This window comes from Dicentrarchus labrax, unplaced genomic scaffold (genome assembly GCF_905237075.1).
Source record: "Dicentrarchus labrax unplaced genomic scaffold, dlabrax2021, whole genome shotgun sequence".
NCBI classification, from domain to species: domain Eukaryota; kingdom Metazoa; phylum Chordata; class Actinopteri; family Moronidae; genus Dicentrarchus; species Dicentrarchus labrax.
In genome coordinates this window covers 10,479,866-10,503,340 of record NW_026136713.1, presented here as the reverse complement: position 1 = coordinate 10,503,340, position 23,475 = coordinate 10,479,866, and the positions used below count along the sequence as shown (strand labels likewise).

Here is a 23,475-nt window from a genome sequence, read left to right as displayed (position 1 = left end):
CATTTTCTTGCCGTTGTGTAAATATGTCAATACGGATGACCGTCGTGATTCTGTTTAATCCCATGATTTGAGTGACGATATTGACCGATTCTGTATGTATGCCTTTTGTCGACGTGTGGAATAATGCATTTTCCGGGGAGAAGGAGCTCTGTGTGGATATATCTCTTGTCGGTGCTACTGGATTGTTACTGGGAAGCGGTGTCTGGGCAGCTCTCTTACTCCGTCTCAGAGGAGGTGAATCTGGGGACTGTAGTCGGAAATGTCGCAAAAGATCTGAACATCAACGTCCAGGATTTGGAGCCCCGCATGTTTCAGATCGTTGCTGGATCAAAGAGAAAATATGTCGAGGTAAACCTGAAAACTGGTGCCCTGTACGTTAATGAGAGAATAGATCGAGAGCAACTCTGCGGCGACGAGCCCAAATGTTCACTGAGTGTAGAAGCAGTTATTAATAATCCTTTAAAACTGTACCGGATTGAAGTTATAATCTTAGATGTAAATGATAATTCTCCGTTATTTCTAAGAACGTCACAGATAATTAATATTACTGAGAACACAGCAGCAGGGACGAAATTCCCACTGCATCCAGCTCACGATGCAGACGTCGGTAAGAACACAGTCAATACCTACAAGCTTGGCCAAAATGAACATTTCTCTCTTGATACACATAAAGGAGAGAGTGTAACTGTCGAATTATTGCTTCAGAAAGCTTTAGACAGAGAAAAACAGTCTGTGATTCGACTCATACTGACTGCGATTGATGGAGGAACACCTGTTAAATCAGGCACTATGGTCATTATAGTGAATGTCGTGGACAGTAATGATAATCCTCCTGTATTCAGTCAAACTCTGTATAAAGCCAGTGTCTATGAGAACGTTAAGATAGGAACATCGATAATAACATTAAATGCTACCGATTTAGATGCAGGTAAAAATGGACAAGTGTTCTATTCATTCAGTGAAGTAGGCCGAGGAAAACAAACTGATCTGTTTGCTATCGATGAAAAAACTGGAACTGTAACAAATAAAAAGAACATAGATTATGAAGAGAATAACGCTTTTGAGATTAGAGTACAAGCCACTGATGGAGCTTCTTCTCCTCTCACCTCACATGCCAAATTATTGATTGAAGTTTTAGACGTCAATGACAATGCTCCTGAAATTTCAGTTACATCATTGTTAAGCAACGTGAAAGAGGATGCGTCCATTGGCACCGCCATTGCTCTAGTTTCAGTACTTGATAAAGACGGAGGTAAAAATGGGATGGTGAACTGTAAAATCTCCAATAATGTCCCTTTTAAATTAGACTCAAACTATAAGAATTACTATTCGCTGGTGGTGGACGGTCCTCTCGACAGAGAGAGCGCCTCTCAATACGATATCAGCATCACTGCTACTGATGAGGGCAGCCCACCTCTCTCCAGCACGAGCATTATTAATGTACACGTCTCAGATGTGAATGATAACAAACCTCTATTCACAGAAAACATCATCAATGTCTATGTGAAAGAGAACAGTCCAGTTGGAGCAGTAATAAAAACTGTTTCAGCAGTTGATGCCGATATTGATCAAAATGGTCAGGTGAGCTATTCATTCTTACAAAACAACAGTAACTCATTACCACTATCGACAATGATAAACATCAACTCAGAGACTGGAGATATAGTCAGTCTGCAGTCTTTTAACTATGAGGAGTTAAAAACGTTTCAGTTTAAAGTTCAGGCCACAGACTCTGGTGTTCCTCCGCTCAGCAGCAACGTGACTGTGAACGTTTTGATTCTGGATGAAAATGACAATAATCCAACGATTCTCGCGCCCTATTCTGAGCACGGCTCCGTTAACAGTGAGAGCATCCCCTATTCTGCTGAAGCGGGATACTTTGTGGCAAAGATCAGGGCTGTAGACGCAGACTCTGGATACAATGCGCTGCTTTCTTATCACCTGTCTGAACCCAAAGGAAACAACCTCTTCCGCATCGGAACCAGCACCGGAGAGATCCGGACTAAGAGGAGAATGAGTGACAATGACCTGAAAACTCACCCCTTGGTGGTTCTGGTTTCTGATAACGGAGAACCCTCCCTGTCAGCTACTGTGTCTATTGATGTGGTGGTGGTTGAAAGCACAGCTGACATCCAGACTCCGTTCAGACATGCGCCCATAAAGGAGGAGAGCTTCTCTGATTTAAACCTGTATCTGCTGATCGCCATTGTGTCGGTGTCAGTGATCTTTCTGCTGAGCCTCATCAGTTTAATAGCTGTCAAATGCCACAGGACAGACAGTTTCAGCAGGTACAGCGCTCCAATGATCACCACCCACCCTGACGGGAGCTGGTCTTACTCTAAATCTACTCAGCAGTATGACGTGTGTTTCAGCTCAGACACGCTGAAGAGTGACGTAGTAGTTTTCCCCGCCCCGTTCCCACCTGTAGATGGCGAGCTCATCAGTATTAATGGAGGAGACACTTTTACACGGACTCAGACTTTACCTAATAAAGAAAAGGTAAGAGCAGCACGTTTATGATGGCCTACACATGATGGCCTTTAGACTATATACTGAATGTTACCTAACGCTTTGTATATGCAGTCGTTCTTTACTTGCCATCCCTTCTTTATTTGTATCTTTTTTTATGTTTTTACACAGGTTATTGTTGTGGAAAATTAATTTGTAAATTTCTTTCTTGAAATTCTTTGAAAATGATGACGTTTTGCATCTGTCATCAGCACTTGCAACTTGTGAGCCAGTCTTTTCCGCTCAAATGAAATAGTCGCTGTTCAGGGTGCGTTCCAACTTACCCTCAGTGGACAATAACATTACATTGTAGTATTTATTTTACTTTTTTATATTTCATAATTTCTTCTTTGACGATAGCACTGATACATGGAGTTTGTGGTTTTAGGCACTAATCATTATGAGGGCGGATGATTTTGCTGATGGCGTACTCTGTTTCTTAGACTCGTTTTCAAGAAGGTTTCTTATTAATCTTAAGAATACTCTGTTTCTATTTAATTTTTTCAGTTTGCTTTAAATGCCTTTGTTTGAGCATATCAACCCTTATTTTGAAATACACAAAATACATGGCTTTAAATTGAAAATTGTTCATTTTTGAGATGATCATTACAGAGAGATGGTTTGTGTAGTATTATGCTGTCGTTGGTTGGTAATGTAATTAGTCCACAAGGCCATAAGGGGGCACTGTAGACCATAACACAGAGAGAATTCATTTAAATCCCGTGGCCCCTCCCAGATTGAGAGCGTGATGATGTCTTATTGGGCTTTGACACAAAGAGACGCAGAAGCACCGAGAGAAGGCTGGGACATCATATGCATTGTGGGCAAATTAGAAGAAAAAGGAACATAGTATCCGTCAATACTCGACATCCCTTAGACTGGTTTCTATGTTGTTTTCACGTCGGGTTGGAATATGTCTTCAACTAACAGGAGTCCCGTGGCGATATACGTGTTATTTGTCCTGCTGGATTGTTACTGGGAAGCGGTGTCCGGACAGCTCTCCTACTCCATATCAGAAGAGGTGAATCCGGGGACTTCTGTAGGAAATATAGCCAAGGATCTAAACCTCAGTGTCGATGATCTGGAGCCTCGTATGTTCCAGATTGTTAGCGGATCAAAGAGAAAATATTTCGAGGTAAATTTAAAGACTGGTGTTCTCTTTGTCAGTGATAGAATAGACAGAGAGGAGCTCTGTGCGAAGGCAACAAAATGCACAGTGAGCGTCGAGGCTGTGATAAATGCTCCACTGAAGCTTTATCGTTTAGATATAAATATTCTAGACGTTAATGATAATCATCCGTCTTTCAGTACTAATTCGCAAAGTATTGAAATCGCCGAAAGCACGCTGCCCGGGACTACATTTCTTGTGCTGTCTGCCTTTGACGCCGATGTAGGAAAAAATGGTATCAGTACGTACAAGCTGAGTCAAAATGACCATTTTTCTTTATCAGTGAACAAAGGAGATAGTGTGTCAGCTGAGCTAGTCCTCCAGAAACCTTTAGACCGAGAAAAACAACCTGTAATTAAACTCACATTGACTGCTGTAGACGGAGGGACACCTCCAAAATCCGGAACATCACAGATAATAATCAATGTCTTGGACGTAAATGATAACACTCCAGTCTTTACAAAATCATTGTATAAAACAATTATTACTGAAAATGTACCGCTTCGGACATCAGTAATAACAGTAACGGCAACAGACGCTGATGAAGGACCAAACAGGGAGATTTCATATTCCCTGAGCAGCAAAGATCAAGACCATGTTTTGGAAATATTTCAAATTGATGAGCTGACTGGGTTGTTAACAGTTAAAGGAAAGATTGACTTTGAAGAGAATCCGGCTTTTGAAATCCGCGTGCAAGCTAGGGACAAAGGCTCTCCTCCAATGGCTGCACAGTGTAAAGTACTAATAGAGGTGGTGGATTTAAATGACAATACTCCTGAAATATCTGTAACATCGTTAATTAATAGAGTGAAAGAGGATGCAAAAATTGGTACTGCTGTTGCACTTGTGTCAGTTCTGGACAGAGATGGAGGTAAAAATGGAGTAGTTCACTGTGATATTAAAGATGACAGCCCCTTTAAATTGGAAACAAATTATAAAAACTATTATTCTCTGGTAGTAGACGGACAGCTAGACCGAGAGAGTGCTTCACATTATAATATCACTATCACAGCTACAGATGATGGAGTCCCTGCACTCACAAGCACCAGCGATCTTACTGTTTATGTCTCAGATGTCAATGATAACTCGCCTCGTTTTTCAGACACTCTGGTCAATGTTTATTTAAAAGAGAATAGTCCGGTTGGAGCTGTCCTAAAAAGGGTAGCTGCAGTTGATGCAGACATTGATCAAAATGCCCAGGTGAGCTATTCCGTTATCGAAAGTAACAGCAACTCCTTGCCGTTATCCACAATGGTAAACATCAACTCAGAGACTGGAGATATAGTCAGTCTGCAGTCTTTTAACTATGAAGAGTTAAAAACGTTTCAGTTTAAAGTTCAGGCCACAGACTCTGGTGTTCCTCCGCTCAGCAGCAACGTGACTGTGAACGTTTTGATTCTGGATGAAAATGACAATAATCCAACGATTCTCGCGCCCTATTCTGAGCACGGCTCCGTTAACAGTGAGAGCATCCCCTATTCTGCTGAAGCGGGATACTTTGTGGCAAAGATCAGGGCTGTAGACGCAGACTCTGGATACAATGCGCTGCTTTCTTATCACCTGTCTGAACCCAAAGGAAACAACCTCTTCCGCATCGGAACCAGCACCGGAGAGATCCGGACTAAGAGGAGAATGAGTGACAATGACCTGAAAACTCACCCCTTGGTGGTCCTGGTTTCTGATAACGGAGAACCCTCCCTGTCAGCTACTGTGTCTATTGATGTGGTGGTGGTTGAAAGCACAGCTGACATCCAGACTCCGTTCAGACATGCGCCCATAAAGGAGGAGAGCTTCTCTGATTTAAACCTGTATCTGCTGATCGCCATTGTGTCGGTGTCAGTGATCTTTCTGCTGAGCCTCATCAGTTTAATAGCTGTCAAATGCCACAGGACAGACAGTTTCAGCAGGTACAGCGCCCCAATGATCACCACCCACCCTGACGGGAGCTGGTCTTACTCTAAATCTACTCAGCAGTATGACGTGTGTTTCAGCTCAGACACGTTGAAGAGTGATGTAGTAGTTTTCCCCGCCCCGTTTCCGCCTGTAGATGGTGAGCTGATCAGTATTAACGGAGGAGACACTTTCACAAGGACTCAGACTTTACCTAATAAAGAAAAGGTGAGTCCAATGAATTTTCTACTTCGGGGTTTCAGATTAATGCCACATGTCCTACAGACCACAGTCGCCATTGCCTTCCATTTGAAATGGTTTGCAAGTGTTTAAAAACTGGATTCATATAGTAATTGGACTTTTTGGAAACGAATATAGAAGTTGTTTTATGTGAACATCGCTCTTGTCAGTTATGCTGTAAACAGGTGTGATAGTTTTGATCAATAATAAATGTGCTCATCACGTTCTTATTTACATATCTATCTGACGTTATATTTTGTGTAAGACCATTGTACCTGCTTTTATATTCAATCACCCATTTGACACAGAATTGTGACCTTTATTTTTCATACACTGTACTGCACTATATAAATAACGGTGGCAGGTTTGAAATATAATATATATTCTTTAGTTTTTCTCCGACTGCCTTGTCAGTTTGGAAACAAACGAATCATCCATCATTTACTTTCAACCTGCCTGAGAGAAAAGCGTGCGGCGCTCTCCGTGGTCCTGAAATAAGACCAGTTGCTTCAATAACCCTGAAATTAACTTTACATTTTAATTTTCTGTTTTCATTGGCTTTTAGACAGTTTACAGTCACTTAAAATCAGAGAAGAAGAGTGGTATCACTGAAGTAGCTTTAGTACAGCCTGTAACTGTAGATATTTTAAATCACCACAAGGTGACAGTGTAGACCATAACATGAAGACTTCTCTTTTCGTACTTAACGCCCCTCCCAGAGACAGTTCACATAGCTTTGTAACAAAGAGATATAAGAGGAGATGGTACCGTGCGGCAGCAGCTTTTCCAGTCCCGACTGAAAAGAAAGAAAATATATAATTAATATATTGTCTTCGTCTGGATTGTTTTGTAAGAATCGTCAGATTTGAATATATGTTGTGTTTAAGCCGGAAGGAATTATGCCTTTACCGAGTAGAAAGTGCTCTGTCTGGATATATTTGATGCTTCTGATACTGGATTATTGCTGGGATGCAGCGTCTGGGCAGCTATCTTACTCCGTCTCAGAGGAGGTGAACTCGGGGACATTTGTTGGAAATATCGCTAAAGATTTACACTTAAACGTCCAGGATTTGGAGTCTCGTATGTTCAGGATTGTTGCTGGATCAAAGAAAAAATACTTCGAGGTAAATACGAAGACGGGTATCCTCTACGTCAGTGAGAGGATAGACAGAGAGGCGCTCTGTGCGAAAGGAGTAAAATGTACTGTTTATGTCGAGGCGGTCATAAATGAGCCCCTAAAACTGTACCGTATAGATATTAATATTCTTGATGTCAACGATAATTTTCCATATTTCATTGCTAAGTCACAGAGTATAGACATTGCTGAAAACACGTTACCTGGCATAAAATTCCCTCTACTACAAGCCTACGATGCAGATGTAGGAAAGAATGGCGTAAGCACATACAAGCTCAGCTCCAATGAACATTTCTCACTGGCAATAAGTAAGGCGGGGGACAGTATTTCTACTGAGTTAGTGTTACAGAAAGCGTTAGACAGAGAAAAGGAGTCTGTGATCACACTTACTTTAACAGCGTTAGACGATGGAAGTCCACCAAAGTCCGGAACGTCAGATATTATAATTAATGTTTTAGATGTTAACGATAACACGCCAGTGTTTGCAAAATCTCTCTACAAAACACGTATATTTGAAAATGTCCCTATTGGTACCACTCTGCTGACTTTAAATGCTACAGACGCAGACGATGGAACAAACAAAGACATCATATATACACTTAGCACAAAGGAGCAGGACCACATCCTGCAGATTTTTAAAATCGACCCAAACACTGGCACATTGACAGTAGAAGGAAATGTTGATTTTGAAGAACACCCCGCGTTTGAGATTCGTGCACAGGCCAGTGACAAAGGCCAGCCTCCGATGTCCGCTCATTGTAAGGTGCTGGTGGAGGTGGTGGACCTGAACGATAATGCTCCTGAGATCACTGTGACGTCTCTACTTAACATAGTAAAGGAGGATGCAGAAGTAGGTACTGCTATTGCACTTGTTTCTGTGTTGGACAAAGACGGAGGCAAGAATGGTGAAGTGCATTGTACAATGGATGAGAATTCTCCTTTTAAATTGGAAACAAACTATAAAAACTATTACTCCTTAGTGGTTGATGGGCCCTTAGACCGAGAGAGCATTTCTCAGTATAATGTTACCATAATAGCAAGTGATGGAGGTCACCCCTCTCTCTCCAGCACCAATATTATTACCATTCACGTTTCCGACGTCAATGATAACGCTCCTCGCTTCGCATCGCCTGACATTAATATTTATGTAAAGGAGAACAGCCCTGTGGGAGCAGTTCTCAAAAGAGTGTCCGCACTTGATGCTGACTTCAATGAAAATAGTCAGGTGAGTTACTATTTTGTAGAAAGTAACACTAACTCAGTCCCGCTGTCTACAATGGTAAACGTCAACTCAGAGACTGGAGATATAGTCAGTCTGCAGTCTTTTAACTATGAGGAGTTAAAAACGTTTCAGTTTAAAGTTCAGGCCACAGACTCTGGTGTTCCTCCGCTCAGCAGCAACGTGACTGTGAACGTTTTGATTCTGGATGAAAATGACAATAATCCAACGATTCTCGCGCCCTATTCTGAGCACGGCTCCGTTAACAGTGAGAGCATCCCCTATTCTGCTGAAGCGGGATACTTTGTGGCAAAGATCAGGGCTGTAGACGCAGACTCTGGATACAATGCGCTGCTTTCTTATCACCTGTCTGAGCCCAAAGGAAACAACCTCTTCCGCATCGGAACCAGCACCGGAGAGATCCGGACTAAGAGGAGAATGAGTGACAATGACCTGAAATCTCACCCCTTGGTGGTTCTGGTTTCTGATAACGGAGAACCCTCCCTGTCAGCTACTGTGTCTATTGATGTGGTGGTGGTTGAAAGCACAGCTGACATCCAGACTCCGTTCAGACATGCGCCCATAAAGGAGGAGAGCTTCTCTGATTTAAACCTGTATCTGCTGATCGCCATTGTGTCGGTGTCAGTGATCTTTCTGCTGAGCCTCATCAGTTTAATAGCTGTCAAATGCCACAGGACAGACAGTTTCAGCAGGTACAGCGCCCCAATGATCACCACCCACCCTGACGGGAGCTGGTCTTACTCTAAATCTACTCAGCAGTATGACGTGTGTTTCAGCTCAGACACGTTGAAGAGTGACGTAGTAGTTTTTCCCGCCCCGTTTCCGCCTGTAGATGGTGAACTCATCAGTATTAACGGAGGAGACACTTTTACCAGAACTCAGACTTTACCCAACAAAGAGAAGGTAAGAAAATAGTTCAATCACGTACTCGTTGCACGTTTTTCTAAGTGGAGAATTGGTTATGACATGGTGCAGTTTTATTTACTTTATTTAAAAATAAAATACATCTATTCAAGGTAGCTGTTAAGAAACTGGGATTATATTTAAAGAGACTCTCCTTTACACTTAAAATGGAACACGTATTAATTAATAGTAATCAAGGTAATTGATTTTGTAGTTTAATATTGTTAACTGTAGCTTGCCTCCAATTAGTTAATATGTTAATATGTCAGTAATCGTGGCTGCTGATTCGCATTGTGTGTGTCGCTATCCGTGGTGCTGAACGTAACTTTTAAACTTGCTTACGGGTCCCAGAACATGATGCAAAACAAAACGTAGTTGAAGTACACACTCTTTTTACATACTTCTACACGTCCGTTGGACAATATGTTGCATATTTATTAATTTAGAATAAAATAAAACAAAATGTATTCAATATGTTCAATCAATTTGCTCTTAAGATTAAAACAGTCAATATTTTAGTATTTTTAACGCCAAATAACTCACTGTCGCTGCTGTTATTCTTTTGCTTCAAATTTTGCTTCATTTATAAATCAATGCTTTATTCTAAAGAACACTTCAGTCATATTAAGGGAATTTTAGTAATCAGTGGGCTTAACATTCTTGTTTATTATTTGGCAAGTGACTTTTGTAATTGCTTAATATTTAAGGAGAACTGAGAATGTTCTCTACTTTCCAGTGTTATTATATTTGATGTAGCATGTAGGTATAACTTGTGTCCACATGAGGACACTGTAGACCATCACATTTGGACGCTGTCTTTGGTGGCTCGAGGCTCCTCCCTGATTCAGCGGATGATGTATCTGTGGGCTTTGTTACAAAGAGAGGTCGGACGACAAAGGACGGTTGTCTTGTTTGGTTGGTAAAATGCCGAAATATTTCTTTGGAATATTTCTTCCTTGATCGTGATCTCGGCGTTGTTGTGGTGTTGCTCAGATTTGCCTATATGCTCCTTCTCGATGTATGGAATAATGCATTCTCCGAGCAGAGGGAGCTCTGTGTGGATATATTTCTTGGTCGTGCTGTTGGATTGTTGCTTGGAAGCGGTGTCTGGGCAGCTCTCTTACTCCGTGTCAGAGGAGGTAAATCTGGGGACTGTAGTCGGAAATGTCGCTAAAGATCTGAACATCAATGTCCAGGATTTGGAGCCCCGCATGTTTCAGATCGTTGCTGGATCAAAGAGAAAATATTTCGAGGTAAACCTGAAGACTGGTGTCCTGTACGTTAATGAGAGAATAGATAGAGAGGAACTCTGCGGCGACGAGCCCAAATGTTCCCTGAGTGTCGAAGCAGTTATTAATAATCCTTTGAAACTGTACCGGATTGAAATTATAATCTTGGATGTAAATGATAATTCTCCGTTATTTCTCAGCACGTCACAGGTAATTAACATAACCGAGAGCACAGCAGTAGGGACAAAATTTCTATTGAAACGAGCTCATGATGCAGACGTTGGTAGAAATAGTATAAATACCTACAAGCTTAGCCAAAATGAACATTTCTCTCTCGCCACACATAAAGGAGAGACTGTAACTGTCGAATTACAGCTTCAGAAAGTTTTAGACAGAGAAAAACAGTCTGTGATTCGACTCATACTGACTGCGATTGATGGAGGAACACCTGCTAAATCAGGCAGTATGAGTGTAATAGTGAATGTATTAGACATTAATGATAATCCTCCTGTATTCAGTCAAACTCTGTATAAAGCCAGTGTCTATGAGAACGTAAAAATAGGAACATCGATAATAACATTAAATGCTACTGACTTGGATGCAGGACACAACGGGGAAATATCATATTCCTTTATTGAAATAGACCGGGGGAAACAAACTGATATATTTGCTATCAATGAACAAACTGGAACTGTAACAAATAAAAAGAACATAGATTTTGAAGAGAATAACGCGTTTGAGATCAGAGTACAAGCCACTGATGGAGCTTCTTCTCCTCTCACCTCACATGCCAAATTATTGATTGAAGTTTTAGACGTCAATGACAATGCTCCTGAAATTTCAGTTACATCACTGTTAAACAACGTGAAAGAGGATGCGTCCATTGGCACCGCCATTGCTCTTGTTTCAGTACTTGATAAAGACGGAGGTAAAAATGGGATGGTGAACTGTAAAATCTCCAATAATGTCCCTTTTAAATTAGAATCAAACTATAAGAATTACTATTCGTTGGTGGTGGACGGTCCTCTCGACAGAGAGAGCGCCTCTCAATACGATATCAGCATCACTGCTACTGATGAGGGCAGCCCACCTCTCTCCAGCACGAGCATTATTAATGTACACGTCTCAGATGTGAATGATAACAAACCTCTATTCACAGAAAACATCATCAATATCTATGTGAAAGAGAACAGTCCAGTTGGAGCAGTAATAAAAACTGTTTCAGCAGTTGATGCCGATATTGATCAAAATGGTCAGGTGAGCTATTCATTCTTACAAAACAACAGTAACTCATTACCACTATCGACAATGATAAACATCAACTCAGAGACTGGAGATATAGTCAGTCTGCAGTCTTTTAACTACGAGGAGTTAAAAACGTTTCAGTTTAAAGTTCAGGCCACAGACTCTGGTGTTCCTCCGCTCAGCAGCAACGTGACTGTGAACATTTTGATTCTGGATGAAAATGACAATAATCCAACGATTCTCGCGCCCTATTCTGAGCACGGCTCCGTTAACAGTGAGAGCATCCCCTATTCTGCTGAAGCGGGATACTTTGTGGCAAAGATCAGGGCTGTAGACGCAGACTCTGGATACAATGCGCTGCTTTCTTATCACCTGTCTGAACCCAAAGGAAACAACCTCTTCCGCATCGGAACCAGCACCGGAGAGATCCGGACTAAGAGGAGAATGAGTGACAATGACCTGAAAACTCACCCCTTGGTGGTTCTGGTTTCTGATAACGGAGAACCCTCCCTGTCAGCTACTGTGTCTATTGATGTGGTGGTGGTTGAAAGCACAGCTGACATCCAGACTCCGTTCAGACATGGGCCCATAAAGGAGGAGAGCTTCTCTGATTTAAACCTGTATCTGCTGATCGCCATTGTGTCGGTGTCAGTGATCTTTCTGCTGAGCCTCATCAGTTTAATAGCTGTCAAATGCCACAGGACAGACAGTTTCAGCAGGTACAGCGCCCCAATGATCACCACCCACCCTGACGGGAGCTGGTCTTACTCTAAATCTACTCAGCAGTATGACGTGTGTTTCAGCTCAGACACGTTGAAGAGTGACGTAGTAGTTTTCCCCGCCCCGTTTCCGCCTGTAGATGGTGAACTGATCAGTATTAACGGAGGAGACACTTTTACGCGGACTCAGACTTTACCTAATAAAGAAAAGGTAAGGACATTGTTGCATTAATTACTAATTACTGCACATTTTTTATTTTTGAGAATTGCAGGCGAAATGCTGCCGCTGTTTTCGTGTTATTTGAAATGGCTTAGTGCTGTGTTGACAAGAAGGTTAGCACTATCTTTAGGTTAAAACTGAAATTATATCCAATTTAAGTGGAGTAGTTAACATATTATAGACTCTATTAGATGCTGTGCATTTATCATTTCTTGTCTCATTAATGCTTAACTTCTTATTCGGTATTTTAAAGGACTCTTGGTGCGCAAGTTGAATTTAATGAGTTTCTTGCAATCCTCGGGGCAAGAAGGTTAAAGAGAGACACTGTTAAAGTGTACAATTTTTACACATATTTTATGCAACACTTTACACTAAAGACAAGGAGCATTATGTATTTAGGAATATTACATTGTGTCGGGAAGGGTTGCAACGTAAAAACGTTTTTATTAGTGCCATTTTCAAAATCTTTGCGGCACAAAGGTAACAAGGGAAATTACATTTAAATGGACTTTAAGTTTAACATAATTCAAATTGGTGGTATATAATCTTAGACCGGCTTTGTGCTTAAAGATTTCAGATTGAGTGATTTTTGCTGCACGTTCGGCATTTTCGAAGGGAACATCGCTGTCCCTGGTGCTGAACACAAGATTGTGTGGTCCCTTTACTCTTCGGAGCATATGCTGAAACACATAGATTAACAAAAGAAAGAAAACGTATACAACAGTTTTATGTATGTTTTCATATACTTTGTGCTCGGAAAGACACTAAATAGCTGAAGAAAGAATAAATAGTGGAATAAAATGTGTAGTCAAACTGACCCATATTTCCTTGAGATGTCGCTGAATACTTTAAGATACAAATGTGTCTGTAATTTTGTCAGCTGCTTCATGTAGAATGTAGTTCTTCCAAGTGCCCACATGAGGACACTATAGACCGTAACATTTGAACTTCCTCTTTAGTGGCTCGGAGCTCCTCCCAGATTCAGCGGATGATGAGGTTTCTCATGCGATTGAAACAAAGAGACAGAGAGGACGAACGACAACGGACTATATCCGTGTGGCAATTTAAACTCTATTCGTCTATAAGCCTATACATCTTAAAATATTTATTTGTGTAGCATTAGTAAACGAAGCTGTCTGTATGATTTCTCTGGATGTATGGAATAATGCATTCTCCGAGCAGAAGGAGCTCTGTGTGGATATATTTCTTGGTCGTGCTGTTGGATTGTTGCTTGGAAGCGGTGTCTGGGCAGCTCTCGTACTCCGTGTCAGAGGAGGTAAATCTGGGGACTGTAGTCGGAAATGTCGCTAAAGATCTGAACATCAATGTCCAGGATTTGGAGCCCCGCATGTTTCAGATCGTTGCTGGATCAAAGAGAAAATATTTCGAGGTAAACCTGAAGACTGGTGTCCTGTACGTTAATGAGAGAATAGATCGAGAGGAACTCTGCGGCGACGAGCCCAAATGTTCACTGAGTGTGGAAGCAGTTATTAATAATCCTTTAAAACTGTACCGGATTGAAGTTATAATCTTGGACGTAAATGATAATTCTCCGTCATTTCTCAGCACGTCACAGGTAATAGACATCACTGAGAACACAGCAGCAGGGGCGAAATTTCCCCTTCATTTCGCTGACGATGCAGACGTCGGGAAAAACACTGTAAATACCTACAAGCTTAGCCAAAATGAACATTTCTCTCTCGCCACACATAAAGGAGAGAGGGAATCTCCCGAATTATTGCTTCAGAAAGTTTTAGACAGAGAAAAACAGTCTGTGATTCGACTCATACTGACTGCGATTGATGGAGGAACACCTGCTAAATCAGGCACTATGGTCATTATAGTGAATGTATTAGACATTAATGATAATCCTCCTGTATTCAGTCAAACTCTGTATAAAGCCAGTGTCTATGAGAACGTTAAGATAGGAACATCGATAATAACATTAAATGCTACTGATTTAGATATTGGCCAAAATGGACAAGTTGTGTATTCATTCAGTGAAGTAGGCCGAGGAAAACAAACTGATCTGTTTACTATCGATGAACAAACTGGAACTGTAACAAATAAAAAGAACATAGATTATGAGCAGAATAACGCTTTTGAGATCAGAGTACAAGCCAGTGATGGAGCAGTTTTTCCGATGACCTCACATGCAAAATTATTAATTGAGGTTTTAGACGTCAATGACAATGCTCCTGAAATTTCGGTTACATCATTGTTAAATAACGTTAAAGAGGATGCGTCCATCGGCACCGCCATTGCTCTTGTTTCAGTACTTGATGAAGACGGAGGTAAAAATGGGATGGTGAACTGTAAAATCTCCAACAATGTCCCCCTTTAAATTAGAATCAAACTATAAGAATTACTATTCGTTGGTGGTGGACGGTCCTCTCGACAGAGAGAGCGCCTCTCAATACGATATCAGCATCACTGCTACTGATGAGGGCAGCCCACCTCTCTCCAGCACGAGCATTATTAATGTACACGTCTCAGATGTGAATGATAACAAACCTCTATTCACAGAAAACATAATCAATGTCTATGTGAAAGAGAACAGTCCAGTAGGAGCAGTAATAAAAACTGTTTCAGCAGTTGATGCCGACATTGATCAAAATGGTCAGGTGAGCTATTCATTCTTACAAAACAACAGTAACTCATTACCACTATCGACAATGGTAAACATCAACTCAGAGACTGGAGATATAGTCAGTCTGCAGTCTTTTAACTACGAGGAGTTAAAAACGTTTCAGTTTAAAGTTCAGGCCACAGACTCTGGTGTTCCTCCGCTCAGCAGCAACGTGACTGTGAACGTTTTGATTCTGGATGAAAATGACAATAATCCAACGATTCTCGCGCCCTATTCTGAGCACGGCTCCGTTAACAGTGAGAGCATCCCCTATTCTGCTGAAGCGGGATACTTTGTGGCAAAGATCAGGGCTGTAGACGCAGACTCTGGATACAATGCGCTGCTTTCTTATCACCTGTCTGAACCCAAAGTCAACAACCTCTTCCGCATCGGAACCAGCACCGGAGAGATCCGGACTAAGAGGAGAATGAGTGACAATGACCTGAAAACTCACCCCTTGGTGGTTCTGGTTTCTGATAACGGAGAACCCTCCCTGTCAGCTACTGTGTCTATTGATGTGGTGGTGGTTGAAAGCACAGCTGACATCCAGACTCAGTTCGGACATGTGCCCATAAAGGAGGAGAGCTTCTCTGATTTAAACCTGTATCTGCTGATCGCCATTGTGTCGGTGTCAGTGATCTTTCTGCTGAGCCTCATCAGTTTAATAGCTGTCAAATGCCACAGGACAGACAGTTTCAGCAGGTACAGCGCCCCAATGATCACCACCCACCCTGACGGGAGCTGGTCTTACTCTAAATCCACTCAGCAGTATGACGTGTGTTTCAGCTCAGACACGTTGAAGAGTGACGTAGTAGTTTTTCCCGCCCCGTTTCCGCCTGTAGATGGTGAGCTCATCAGTATTAACGGAGGAGACACTTTTACGCGGACTCAGACTTTACCCAACAAAGAGAAGGTAAGAAAATAGTTCAATCACGTACTCGTTGCACGTTTTTCTAAGTGGAGAATTGGTTATGACATGGTGCAGTTTTATTTACTTTATTTAAAAATAAAATACATCTATTCAAGGTAGCTGTTAAGAAACTGGGATTATATTTAAAGAGACTCTCCTTTACACTTAAAATGGAACATGTATTAATTAGTAGTAATCAAGGTAATTGATTTTGTAGTTTAATATTGTAAACTGTAGCTTGCCTCCAATTAGTTAATATGTTAATAAGTCAGTAATCGTGGCTGCTGATTCGCATTGTGTGTGTCGCTATCCGTGGTGCTGAACGTAACTTTTAAACTTGCTTACGGGTCCCAGAACATGATGCAAAAAAGAATTTAGTTTAAGTACACACTCTTTGTACATACTTCTACACGTCTGTTGGACAATATGTTGCATATTTATTAATTTAGAATAAAATAAAAACATTTTAATTTAATATGTTCAATCAATTTGCTCTTAAGATTAAACGGTCAATATTTTAGTATTTTTAACGCCAAATAACTCACTGTCGCTGCTGTTATTCTTTTGCTTCAAATTTTGCTTCATTTATAAATCAATGCTTTATTCTGAAGAACACTTCAGTCATATTAAGGGAATTTTAGTAATCAGTGGGCTTAACATTCTTGTTTATTATTCGGCAAGTGACTTTTGTAATTGCTTAATGTTTAAGGAGAACTGAAAATGTTTTCTACTTTCCAGTGTTATTATATTTGATGTAGCATGTAGGTATAACTTGTGTCCACATGAGGACACTGTAGACCATCACATTTGGACGCTGTCTTTGGTGGCTCGAGGCTCCTCCCTGATTCAGCGGATGATGTATCTGTGGTCTTTGTTACAAAGAGAGGTCGGACGACAAAGGACGGTTGTCTTGTTTGGTTGGTAAAATGCCGAAATATTTCTTTGGAATATTTCTTCCTTGATCGTGATGTCGGCGTTGTTGTAGTGTTGCTCAGATTTGCCTACATGCTCCTTCTCGATGTATGGAATAATGCATTCTCCGAGCAGAAGGAGCTCTGTGTGGATATATTTCTTGTTGGTGCTGTTGGATTGTTACTGGGAAGCGGTGTCTGGGCAGCTCTCTTACTCCGTCTCAGAGGAGGTAAATCTGGGTGCTGTTGTTGGAAATGTCGCTAAAGATCTGAACATCAATCTCCAGGATTTGGAGCCCCGCATGTTTCAGATCGTTGCTGGATCAAAGAGAAAATATGTCGAGGTAAACCTGAAGACTGGTGTCCTGTACGTTAATGAGAGAATAGATCGAGAGGAACTCTGCGGCGACGAGCCCAAATGTTCACTGAGTGTAGAAGCAGTTATTAATAATCCTTTGAAACTGTACCGGATTGAAATTATCATCTTGGATGTAAATGATAATTCTCCGTCATTTCTCAGCACGTCACAGGTAATAGACATCACTGAGAGCACAGCAGCAGGGGCGAAATTTCCCCTTCATTCTGCTGACGATGCAGACGTTGGTAAAAACACTGTAAATACCTACAAGCTTAGCCAAAATGAACATTTCTCTCTCGACACACAAAAGGGAGAGCTTGAATCTCCCGAATTATTGCTTCAGAAAGTTTTAGACAGAGAAAAACAGTCTGTGATTCGACTCATACTGACTGCGATTGATGGAGCAACACCTGCTAAATCAGGCACTATGGTCATTATAGTGAATGTCTTGGACAGTAACGATAATCCTCCTGTATTCAGTCAAACTCTGTATAAAGCCAGTGTCTATGAGAATGTAAAAATAGGAACATCGATAATAACATTAAATGCCACTGATTTGGATATTGGCCAAAATGGACAAGTTGTGTATTCATTCAGTAAAGTAGGCCGAGGAAAACAAACTGATCTGTTTGCTATCGATGAACAAACTGGAACTATAACAAATAAAAAGAACATAGATTTTGAAGAGAATAACGCTTTTGAGATCAGAGTACAAGCCAGTGATGGAGCTTCTTCTCCTCTCACCTCTAATGCCAAATTATTAATTGAAGTTTTAGACGTCAATGACAATGCTCCTGAAATTTCGGTCACATCATTGTTAAATAACGTGAAAGAGGATGCGTCCATTGGCACCGCCATTGCTCTTGTTTCAGTACTTGATAAAGACGGAGGTAAAAATGGGATGGTGAACTGTAAAATCTCAAATAATGTCCCTTTTAAATTAGACTCAAACTATAAGAATTACTATTCGTTGGTGGTGGACGGTCCTCTCGACAGAGAGAGCGCCTCTCAATACGATATCAGCATCACTGCTACTGATGAGGGCAGCCCACCTCTCTCCAGCACAAGCGTTATTAATGTACACGTCTCAGATGTGAATGATAACAAACCTCTATTCACAGAAAACATCATCAATGTCTATGTGAAAGAGAACAGTCCAGTTGGAGCAGTAATAAAAACTGTTTCAGCAGTTGATGCCGACATCGATCAAAATGGTCAGGTGAGCTATTCATTCTTAAAAAACAACAGTAACTCATTACCACTATCGACAATGATAAACATCAACTCAGAGACTGGAGATATAGTCAGTCTGCAGTCTTTTAACTATGAGGAGTTAAAAACGTTTCAGTTTAAAGTTCAGGCCACAGACTCTGGTGTTCCTCCGCTCAGCAGCAACGTGACTGTGAACGTTTTGATTCTGGATGAAAATGACAATAATCCAACGATTCTCGCGCCCTATTCTGAGCACGGCTCCGTTAACAGTGAGAGCATCCCCTATTCTGCTGAAGCGGGATACTTTGTGGCAAAGATCAGGGCTGTAGACGCAGACTCTGGATACAATGCGCTGCTTTCTTATCACCTGTCTGAACCCAAAGGAAACAACCTCTTCCGCATCGGAACCAGCACCGGAGAGATCCGGACTAAGAGGAGAATGAGTGACAATGACCTGAAAACTCACCCCTTGGTGGTTCTGGTTTCTGATAACGGAGAACCCTCCCTGTCAGCTACTGTGTCTATTGATGTGGTGGTGGTTGAAAGCACAGCTGACATCCAGACTCCGTTCAGACATGGGCCCATAAAGGAGGAGAGCTTCTCTGATTTAAACCTGTATCTGCTGATCGCCATTGTGTCGGTGTCAGTGATCTTTCTGCTGAGCCTCATCAGTTTAATAGCTGTCAAATGCCACAGGACAGACAGTTTCAGCAGGTACAGCGCCCCAATGATCACCACCCACCCTGACGGGAGCTGGTCTTACTCTAAATCTACTCAGCAGTATGACGTGTGTTTCAGCTCAGACACGTTGAAGAGTGACGTAGTAGTTTTCCCCGCCCCGTTTCCGCCTGTAGATGGTGAACTGATCAGTATTAACGGAGGAGACACTTTTACGCAGAACTCAGACTTTACCCAACAAAGAAAAGGTAAGGACATTCTTGCATTAATTACTAATTACTGCACTGTTTTTATTTTTGAGAATTGCAGGCGAAATGCTGCCGCTTTTTTCGTGTTATTTTAAATGGCTTAGTGCTGTATTGACAAGAAGGTTAGCACTATCTTTAGGTTAAAACTGAAATGATATCCAATTTAAGTGGAGTAGTTAACATTTATAGACTCTATAAGATGCTGTGCATTTATCATTTCTTGTCTCATTAATGCTTAACTTCTTATTCGGTATTTTAAAGGACTCGTGGTGCTCAAGTTGAATTTATTGAGTTTTTTGCAATCCTCGGGGCAAGAAGGTTAAAGAGAGACACTGTTAAAGTGTAAATTTTTTACCCATATTTTATGCAACACTTTACACTAAAGACAAGGAGCATTATGTATTTAGGAATATTACATGGTGTCGGGAAGGGTTGCAACGTAAACACGTTTTTATTACTGCCATTTTCAAAATCTTTGCGGCACAAAGGTAACGGGAAATTACATTTAAATGGACTTTAAGTTTAACATAATTCAAATTGGTGGTATATAATCTTAGACCGGCTTTGTGCTTAAAGATTTCAGATTGAGTGATTTTTGCTGCAAGTTCGGCATTTTCGAAGGGAACATCGCTGTCCGTGTTGCTGAACACAAGATTGTGTGGTCCCTTTACTCTTCGGAGCATATGCTGAAACACATAGATTAACAGAAGAAAGAAAACGTATACAAAAGTTTTATGTATGTTTTCACATACTTTGTGCTCGGAAAGACACTAAATAGCTGAAGAAAGAATAAATAGTGGAATAAAATGTGTAGTCAAACTGACCCATATTTCCTTGAGATGTCGCTGAATACTTTAGGATACAAATGTGTCTTTGTAATTTTGTCAGCTGCTTCATGTAGAATGTAGTTCTTCCAAGTGCCCACATGAGGACACTATAGACCGTAACATTTGAACTTCCTCTTTAGTGGCTCGGAGCTCCTCCCAGATTCAGAGGATGATGATGTTTCTCATGCGATTGAAACAAAGAGACAGAGAGGACGAACGAACACGGACGATATCCGTGTGGCAATTTAAACTCGTCTCGTCTATTGGCCTATACAGCTTGAAATATTTATTTGTGTAGCATTAGTAAACGAAGCTGTCTGTATGATTTATCTGGATGTATGGAATAATGCATTCTCCGAGCAGTAGGAGCTCTGTGTGGATATATTTCTTGGTCGTGCTGTTGGATTGTTACTGGGAAGCGGTGTCTGGGCAGCTCTCTTACTCCGTCTCAGAGGAGGTGAATCTGGGCACTGTTGTCGGAAATGTCGCTAAAGATCTGAACATCAATGTCCAGGATTTGGAGCCCCGCATGTTTCAGATCGTTGCTGGATCAAAGAGAAAATATTTCGAGGTAAACCTGAAGACTGGTGTCCTGTACGTTAATGAGAGAATAGATCGAGAGGAACTCTGCGGCGACGAGCCCAAATGTTCACTGAGTGTGGAAGCAGTTATTAATAATCCTTTAAAACTGTACCGGATTGAAATTAACATAGTGGATGTAAATGATAATTCTCCGTTATTTATAAGCACGTCACAGATAGTCAATATTAGTGAGAACACAGCAGCAGGGGTAAGGTTCCCCCTGCACCCAGCTCACGATGCAGACGTCGGTAAGAACACAGTCAATAACTACAAGCTTAGCCAAAATGAACATTTCTCTCTCGCCACACATAAAGGTGAGAGTGTAACTGTCGAATTATTGCTTCAGAAAGTTTTAGACAGAGAAAAACAGTCTGTGATTCGACTCATACTGACTGCGATTGATGGAGGAACACCTGCTAAATCAGGCACTATGGTCATTATAGTGAATGTTTTAGACATTAATGATAATCCTCCTGTATTCAGTCAAACTCTGTATAAAGCCAGTGTCTATGAGAACGTTAAGATAGGAACATCGATAATAACATTAAATGCTACTGATTTAGATATTGGCCAAAATGGACAAGTTGTGTATTCATTCAGTGAAGTAGGCCGAGGAAAACAAACTAATCTGTTTGCTATCGATGAACAAACTGGAACTGTAACAAATAAAAAGAACATAGATTATGAAGAGAATAACGCTTTTGAGATCAGAGTACAAGCCAGTGATGGAGCTTCCTCGCCGATGACCTCACATGCAAAATTATTGATTGAAGTTTTAGACGTCAATGACAATGCTCCTGATATTTCGGTTACATCATTGTTAAATAACGTGAAAGAGGATGCGTCCATCGGCACCGCCATTGCTCTTGTTTCAGTACTTGATAAAGACGGAGGTAAAAATGGGATGGTGAACTGTAAAATCTCCAATAATGTCCCTTTTAAATTAGAGTCAAACTATAAGAATTACTATTCGTTGGTGGTGGACGGTCCTCTCGACAGAGAGAGCGCCTCTCAATACGATATCAGCATCACTGCTACTGATGAGGGCAGCCCACCTCTCTCCAGCACGAGCATTATTAATGTACACGTCTCAGATGTGAATGATAACAAACCTCTATTCACAGAAAACATCATCAATGTCTATGTGAAAGAGAACAGTCCAGTTGGAGCAGTAATAAAAACTGTTTCAGCAGTTGATGCCGATATTGATCAAAATGGTCAGGTGAGCTATTCATTCTTACAAAACAACAGTAATTCATTACCACTATCGACAATGATAAACATCAACTCAGAGACTGGAGATATAGTCAGCCTGCAGTCTTTTAACTATGAGGAGTTAAAAACATTTCAGTTTAAAGTTCAGGCCACAGACTCTGGTGTTCCTCCGCTCAGCAGCAACGTGACTGTGAACGTTTTGATTCTGGATGAAAATGACAATAATCCAACGATTCTCGCGCCCTATTCTGAGCACGGCTCCGTTAACAGTGAGAGCATCCCCTATTCTGCTGAAGCGGGATACTTTGTGGCAAAGATCAGGGCTGTAGACGCAGACTCTGGATACAATGCGCTGCTTTCTTATCACCTGTCTGAACCCAAAGGAAACAACCTCTTCCGCATCGGAACCAGCACCGGAGAGATCCGGACTAAGAGGAGAATGAGTGACAATGACCTGAAAACTCACCCCTTGGTGGTTCTGGTTTCTGATAACGGAGAACCCTCCCTGTCAGCTACTGTGTCTATTGATGTGGTGGTGGTTGAAAGCACAGCTGACATCCAGACTCCGTTCAGACATGGGCCCATAAAGGAGGAGAGCTTCTCTGATTTAAACCTGTATCTGCTGATCGCCATTGTGTCGGTGTCAGTGATCTTTCTGCTGAGCCTCATCAGTTTAATAGCTGTCAAATGCCACAGGACAGACAGTTTCAGCAGGTACAGCGCCCCAATGATCACCACCCACCCTGACGGGAGCTGGTCTTACTCTAAATCTACTCAGCAGTATGACGTGTGTTTCAGCTCAGACACGTTGAAAAGTGACGTGGTAGTTTTCCCCGCCCCGTTTCCGCCTGTAGATGGTGAACTGATCAGTATTAACGGAGGAGACACTTTCACGCGGACTCAGACTTTACCTAATAAAGAAAAGGTAAGATAATTCAAACCTAATTATTGTCTTCAGTTGAGTTATGATGTTAGCTCCTATATTGAAACGCATTAAGGGGGTTTACATCTGTCTTGGTTTTACTGAATGGGCATAAGTTTGCTTCTGCGCATTTGTAGATTGTATTCACGTCTAGTCAAATTCTTAATACGCCATTATATTCCCTTGTTAAGGCTACATTAACTTTAATGAATACTTCACATTTAAAACCAATTTACGTACACACCTTTGGAAATGTATTAAAACAGCTTAATACTTTTGACAACGTGCATCAGTCAACACTTTGATCATCTCCATGCTTACTATACATATGGATATAGTCAATCACAGTTTTGATAATGTATAACACCTCGGTACTGAATCCAAGTTTTGGATGCATATTTGACAAAAGAAAAGCAATATAGTTCCGTTAGTTTTTATACTTACTTGTGAATCCTTCTGCCAATAGTCCTTTGTATAGGAACCGCC

At 41.2% G+C, this 23,475-nt stretch overlaps 2 protein-coding genes and 1 pseudogene across 9 annotated transcripts in view; all 3 read left to right on the top strand.

Annotated features, from left to right (window-relative positions):
- LOC127374226 (protocadherin alpha-C2-like) overlaps positions 1-23,475 on the top strand; it is a 141,729-nt gene that overhangs the window by 40,688 nt on the left and 77,566 nt on the right. Inside the window, exon 1 of one of the 8 annotated variants that reach the window (XM_051419322.1) lies at positions 2,867-5,794. The exons of 5 other annotated variants lie outside the window; for them this stretch is intronic. In XM_051419322.1, the coding sequence (XP_051275282.1) occupies positions 3,422-5,794 (2,373 nt within the window). In that variant the 5' untranslated portion in view covers positions 2,867-3,421. Of the gene's footprint in view, positions 1-2,866; positions 5,795-6,567; positions 9,085-23,475 lie in introns of those variants that run through there. 2 more of the 8 variants (XM_051419315.1, XM_051419309.1) reach the window with 2 other exon arrangements.
- Positions 16,074-20,147, top strand: LOC127375097 (protocadherin alpha-8-like; annotated as a pseudogene).
- LOC127374260 (protocadherin alpha-8-like) lies at positions 20,123-23,001 on the top strand. Its single transcript, XM_051419409.1, has one exon. It carries the CDS (start codon positions 20,605-20,607, stop codon positions 22,999-23,001), a length of 2,397 nt encoding a protein of 798 aa, XP_051275369.1. The 5' UTR covers positions 20,123-20,604.